Source organism: Miscanthus floridulus, chromosome 10 (genome assembly GCF_019320115.1).
Source record: "Miscanthus floridulus cultivar M001 chromosome 10, ASM1932011v1, whole genome shotgun sequence".
NCBI lineage: Eukaryota > Viridiplantae > Streptophyta > Magnoliopsida > Poales > Poaceae > Miscanthus > Miscanthus floridulus.
Genome location: NC_089589.1, coordinates 70,748,945 through 70,755,956, shown reverse-complemented (window position 1 = coordinate 70,755,956; position 7,012 = coordinate 70,748,945). Strand labels below are relative to the sequence as shown.

The window sequence follows — 7,012 nt, the reverse complement described above, 5'->3', positions numbered from 1 at the left end:
AGTCGAATCCCATCAACTTGCTAACCCAATGGTGTTGCGGGATCGTTGACAACCTTTGATCCAGCATAAACTTCAATGCGTAGTGATCTGTCCGCACCACAAAGGCGCGACCCCAAAGATAGGGGCACCAATGGCGGACTGCTTGCGCAAGGCCGATGAGCTCGCGCTCATAAGCCGCGGCCTGCAGATGATGCGCGGCGAAGGGCCTGCTGAAGAACACGATGGGGCCGACTCCCTAGTGCAAGACTGCCCCGAAGCTGGACCCCGACGCATCGCAATCGACGACGAACTCCGTGGAGAAGTCGGGCAGGTGCAACACGGGCGCAGTTGATAGCGTAGCTTTGAGGTCTGCGAACACCGTCGTAGCGGCGTCGGTCCAAGCGAAAGCCTCCTTGCGAAGCAGCTGTGTCAACGGCGCCGCGATGGAGCCGTAGTTATTGATGAACCGCCGGTAGTACCCGGTGAGGCCGAGAAAGCCGCACAGGCCTCGGACCGACCGTGGTTGCGGCCAGGACTGCACAACCGCCACCTTAGTACTGTCCATGGCCATGCCGTCTGCCGTGATGACATGGCCGAGGTACTGGACCGATGGCGTGGCGAAGGAGCATTTTGAGCGCTTAATGTGGAGGCGATGCTCGTGGAGGACGCTAAGGACCGCCCGGAGCAGCTGCAGGTGCTCGGTCTAGGAAGCGCTATAGACGAGGATGTCGTCGAAGAACACAAGGACGCCCCTGCGGAGGAAAGGCTTGAGCACAAAATTCATTAGTGCTTGAAATGTCGATGGCGTGTTGGAGAGGCCGAATGGCATGACCAAGAACTCAAAATGGCCATGGTGAGTGCGGAACACCGTCTTGGCCACGTCCTCGGGGTGCACATGAACTTGATGATACCCCAATCGGAGGTCAAACTTGGTGAAGAGCTTCGCGCCATGGAGTTCGTCAAGGAGCTCCTCCACCACCAGGATGGGGAATTTGTCCTTCACTGTCGCTGCATTGAGCGCCCGGTAGTCAACGCAAAAGCGCCATGTACTGTCCTGCTTCTTGACGAGGAGGACCGGTGCAGAAAATGGTGATGTACTGGGCCTAATGATGCCCTACTGCAGCGTGTCCTCGCACTGTTTCTCCAATTCATCATTTTGCAATTGGGGGTATCGGTATGGTCAGATGGCAACGGGCTCTGTGGCCAGCTTGAGGTGGATTCCACAGGGCCGCGCCGGAGGGAGGCCTGTGGGTGCGGCGAACACGTCCACATACGCGTCCAGCAGCCGCTTGAGCAGGGCCGGCTCGGTGCCTTTGGCAGAGTAGAGGCGGCCGGAATGAAGGCGTCCCGTCGGCGGAGTGGCTGTGCGCGTCGAGCCGATGCCCTTCCACAGCACCCGGCGGCCGTGGCGTGTGAACTCCATGCGGAGTTCATCAAAGTCCCAGAGGACGGGCCCCAGGGTACGCAGCCAAGCGATCCCCAAGACCATGTCATAGCAGTCCAGAGGGATGGAGAAACAATCCACCGCGAAGTGCTCGTTGCCGATCCGGAGGGCGACGTCGCGGGCGAGGCCCCGACAAGCGACACGGTCACCGTTCACCACGACGACATGGGTGCCCCCGCTTCCTTGAAGTGAAGGCCGATGCGGCGCGCTGCCGCTGAGCTGATGAAGTTGTGGGTAGACCCACTGTCGAGCAACGTCGTGAACTCATGCGCGCCAACTTGCATGCGCAATTGCATCGTGTCCTCCGTGCGGACGCCCGTGATCGCCGATAAGGAGATCAAGGGGGCATCGGGGTCGTACGTCGTGGGCGCCACGGCCGTGGCGTCGGTGGGCGCCTGGGTGTCGTCAACGTCGTCCGGCTCGTCCACCGTGTAGTCAGCCGCCTCTAGGAAAAACAGCCACGCGCACTTATGGCCGCGCACATAAGGTTCGTCGCAATTTTAACACAGCCCCTGCTTGCGGCGAGCAGCCATCTCGTCAGGTGTGAGCTTTTTTAATAGATGCGGTGTCGTGGACGACGATGTCGGCGCCGCATGTGGCGCGGGCTGGCCGGCTCTAGGCGCTGGAAGCACGCGGCGTGGTGGTCGGGGGGGTGGTGCGGGGAGCGCAAGTGTCGCCAGTGCGTTCCGGCGCTCGTACGCCCTGGCCAGACGCAACGCCCGCTGGAGATCCTGGGGCTCGTGGAGCTCCACGTCGACGCGAAGGGCCTCAGGCAGTCCGCCCATGAAGAGCTGGGCCTGCTGAAGGGGCGCCAGGGGACTAGCGTGAGCGAGGCGCGCCTGGAACGCCTTTAGGTATGCTTCGACCGTCGAGGTGAACGGCAGACGTGCCAAGTACGCCAAATGGTTGGTGCTGATTGGCGGCCCGAACCTGTGATGGCAGAGGATCTTGAATGAACTCGTTCCAAGTGGGCTCGCCGGCGTCGCGCTCAAGCACGAGGTACCACTGTTGCGCCGTGCCGTTCATGTGGTAGGACGCGTACCAGATGCGGTCGATATCCGGAGTTCGCTGGGCACGGAAGAACTGCTCACATCTATTCAACCACCCCAGCGGCTCCACTTCGCCGTCATAAGTCGGAAACGAAAGTTTTTGGTAACGCGGCACGGTGTGGCCCTCCGGTGCCGGGGGGATGTGGGTTTGCGGTGGAGGGCTGTGCCTGGCAGAGGAGTCCACCGGGGCCTGCATGATGGATGACAATGGTGGCAGCGGGGAGGGTGAATGTGGGAAGTTGATCTGTGTGATCGGGATGGGTCCCGAGGGTATGGTGGTGGTGGTGATGGTGGAGGGCGGCACAGAGGAGGAGAACATGGGCACGGGTGGAGGCACAGATGGGAAAATCGGTGGCGCCGCGGGTGGTGCCGACGTGACGACGCTAGGTGCTGGCAGCGGAGGCATGCCGCCATAGGCGGGAAGGCCGAACGGGATCGACGCGGGTGGCGGCGAGGGTGTGTGGCCCTCGAGAGCAGCGAGTCGCGCATTGATGGCGCCGAACTGGAGGTGCAGCTGCTGCTGGAGGTCGTAGAGGGCAGCAGCGATGACATCAGAGGAGGCGGGCGGGGGAGGTGGGAGGGAGACGTTTGGTGGTATGGCTGGCACAAGGGCAGCGGATGTGGCCGCCGGTGCGGGTGCGCCGGAGGTGGGCGGAACAGTGGTGGAGGAGGGCACGGACACCGACGGAGTCCCAGAACCAGAGGACATCTCTGATACCAGGTTGGTACGGCGCGCCTTACTGCGGAGGAAGTACGGAGGGGAGAAGGCGAGCCGTGACTTGGCAGGGCGGCGGCGCGACGGCGCCGTGCTGCAGCCAAGGGTTTGGGGCGAGGACGACAAAGGGATGACGGTGAACAGTGATGCCCGGGGGCCTGGGGGAATCTCAATCCCAGGCTAACCAATCCTTAATCGCAAGTTAGGCCATATAGACCGAGTGTTTATAAAGCAATAACCAATCTCCTAAAATCACTCGCATGCTAACAAACTATAACTTATTTTAGCCTAGGCTTCCTTCTCAGCCGCTGGTCTTCCGTTGATATGTGCGGCCTACCATAACAGATAGTTTCCTTTCAACTCTGTCCAAGAGTGGAGCAAATTCTTCTATCTTTGGCTTAGTAGTCCCAAGAGGCAAGCCTAAATAAGTGAAGGGGAGAGATCCGATCTGACAACCCAAAGTTCCAGCAAGAATCATCATTTTTTCATTAGAGACATTTATCGGCACTAGAAGAGATTTTTCAAAATTTACCACCAACCCTGTGGAAGCAGCGAAGGAATTCAAAATTGCTTTAAGACAGAACAACTGCCTAGCATCAGCTTGCATGATTAATAAGGTGTCGTCCGCGTACTGAACAATAGGAAAGTCAGTGCCTGGCTGCAGGATAAGAAATTTCAGAACACCTTTGTCTTTTAGCCCATTGATGATGTACAGAAGAATTTCAGCAGCAAGAACAAACAGCAGTGGTGACAAAGGGTCACCCTGCCGCACACCTCTCTTACAGATAAAAACTTTGCCAGGCACACCATTAAGCAAGACAGACGAGGAACCAGTGGAGAGAATCATCTTTACCCAATTAATCCATCGAGATGGAAATCCCAGGTGAGAAAGCATCTCAATGATAGCTGAATGTTCTACCGTGTCAAAAGCTTTTGCAAAATCCAGTTTCACAATAACTATTTCTTTTTAGACTGCTGACACTAGTGGATATACTCAAAACTCCAGGCTAAACAGTCCTGGATTGTTCGATGCTTAATGAAACCGTACTGATACTTGTGTATAATCTTCAAGATTACCTTCTGTAACCTTTCTGCCAATAATTTAGTGATCATTTTAACACAGCAATTCAGTAGAGAGATTGGGCGATAGTCAGACGCCAAGACCGGGTTACTATGTTTGGGAACAAGCACAATGTGTGAACCATTAATGGGAGCAAGATTCACCTTATTGTCAAAGAAATCAAAGAATAATTTATAGATATCTTCCCGAATGATAGGCCAACACTTCTTAATAAACATACCATTAAAACCATCTGGACCCGGGGCTTTATCAGTAGGCATGATCTTTATAATATTATCAATCTCAGCAACAGAGAAAGGGGAAGCAAGACTATCTAACTGTGCATCATCATTGATATGTACCAGTGAACCAAGATCAAAATCCATTGAAACATTATTAGAGAAACCCATCCTACTTTTGAAGGAGCACCACAAATGGTTGGCCTTGTCCTCATGGTGAATTAAAGAAACACCATAGTCATCTTGTATCTGGGCAATCATGTTCCTTCTGTAAGAGATAGTTGCCATGGAATGAAAATATTTGGTACACTCATCACCATGCTTTATTCTATTGATGGTATTTCTCTGTTTCCAATACAATTTCTGCTGCCCCAGAAGCCTACTGAACTGCTTTTGTACTGATCGTCTCAAGTTCCATTCAGTGTTAAAAAGAGGCATAAATTCCTCAAGAGTATCCAAATATAGAATTACTTGAGATTGGAAATGCCCTTGCTCCACTGTTTCAGATCATACCTCAGCCTCTTGAATTTAGCTGATAGAACAGATACAATGTTGTCCCTGTTGCTGGTAGGCTGTACCCAAGAATGCTGCACAGTACTGAAGAAGGAACTGTGAGTTGTCCAATAGTTTTCAAAACGAAAAATGTTGGATTTAGAAATCTTTGTTCCAATGGAGATTTTGCATGGCACATGATCAGAAGTTGGTCTGGCTAGAGGGGTCACCATAGTATTTGGGAAATCCGAAGTTCAGTTCACAGATGTGAAAAAGCAATCAAGCTGCTCTAAAAGAGGATTGGACTGCATGTTACTCCAAGTAAAAGCTCTTCCTTTCAAAGGTAACTCAACTAACCACAAGTGGTCAATCACTTTGTTAAAAATCTGAGTATCCTGAAAGTTACCACTAGCTCTGATTCTATTTTCCAGAGATCTATAAAAATTAAAATCACCAATCAAGATCCAGTTATCATTATCCTGAATATCCAGATTACGCAGCCAGGACACGAAGGTGGAGCGAGCAGGTTCTAAGCATGGGCCATAAACTGTGGTGAGATTCCAAATATTAAGATCAAGCCTGGAGGAGAAGCTTACTGAGATAGCAAACGGTTTAATCTCAATAACTGAAGGAGCAAAGATAAACTTATCAAATCTTTTCGGAGCAAAGTTCCTGATGAACGAGGGATCAAAGCTTTCTTTCTTAGTTTCTTGAAAACAAAAGATCTCACAGCTACTTTCATCAATTTTGCTACGAATACTAGGCCATTTCTCAGCAGCGTTGATCCCCCTAACATTCCAACATAAGATGTTCCAAGATCTATTCATTGGGGAAACCAAAATACAGAGCGAAAGCATAACAACCTTCATAGAAGGTCATTAACACAGTAATAGCAAATAAGAGCATCATGGTAGCCAACGACATAATATCAACCCACATAGTACCAGCGTACATCACATGCAACATAAAGGTAAAGTAGCCAACATAGACATCGACAATATATCAAAGACTGATCAACAAAATAGGACGGCAGCCAGCGCAGATAACTTGGTGCGACATTAATCCTGATCTTCAGAGCGCCCTTGCATAAGGGCATCCTCCGAGAGCTCCTCAGGAGGCACTCCGTATTTGACACCCCACTCGCGGAGGTTGTCGAGTGGGATCGGGTTGGCAGCTTCTTCTGCATTCTGGGGGGGGGGGGGGGGGGGGGGGGGGGGGGGGGGCTCATCCAGGTCAGTCACCAATGCCACCGTCTTCCTTCTTTTGGAGGCCTGATAAGAATGCAATCCATGACTGGGGCAACTGAACAGATAGCCTTCTTAACATCTTCCTTCCATTCCTGCACCATCTTCTCCCGAGTGAATGGCAGAATATCATCCACAGCAAGCTTCTGACACGCCTTGACAATGAATGATGGAATGATCAGGTGTGCACTTCTGTCAGAGGTCACAACACCCGAGTCAATTGGAGGACGAGGACCCACCACTGTTCTGAATTCCAGCAAGAACTTCTTCCACCGACAGATGAATGTCAGGGCCAGTCGCCCTAAGATAGTTAGTAGTACTACCTGACTGATTGAATGTAATATTATCCTGTGGCTGATCAGGGTGCTGAGGGACCCAATTCTCCACCACATCCATCTCCATCTGATCATCATCTTCAGCATCTTGGTCCACTTCCATACCATTGTTCTGATGAGCAAAACAATGACCAACGGGGTTGATCTCTTGCATCCTGTTCGCTTAGATCGCTTCTTTGGCTTATAAGCCGGTTGATACTGTTTTATTGTGAGAGAAAAACACTGTATCATGGCTGATAAGCATGGCTGATACGATTAAGTGAACAGGGTGTTGATGTCCTGCATCTGTTGCACATTAATCCCCAGGTCACCAAGCGCCTGTTCGGAGGCGTCCGGCGCTTGCAGTTCCCGAGGGGATGTGAACGTATCCCCAGTCAATAACGACTCTTGATCACTAATGGGCCCCCGGACCAATGGATATTTGGGTTTCCAGCATAACTTAGGAGAGGATTCAG

The 7,012-nt window shown here is 52.1% G+C and overlaps 1 protein-coding gene across 1 annotated transcript; it reads right to left on the bottom strand.

The window, feature by feature from the left end:
• Window positions 1–235: 235 nt before the first annotated feature.
• On the bottom strand, window positions 236–550 carry LOC136488825 (uncharacterized mitochondrial protein AtMg00860-like). Its single transcript, XM_066485627.1, has one exon. It carries the CDS (start codon window positions 548–550, stop codon window positions 236–238), a length of 315 nt encoding a protein of 104 aa, XP_066341724.1.
• Between the last annotated feature and the right edge of the window lie 6,462 nt (window positions 551–7,012).

Coding starts and splice junctions, on each gene's coding strand:
- LOC136488825 (XM_066485627.1), bottom strand. CDS start 550: ATGGCCATGGACAGTACTAAGGTGGCGGTTGTGCAGTCCTGGCCGCAA.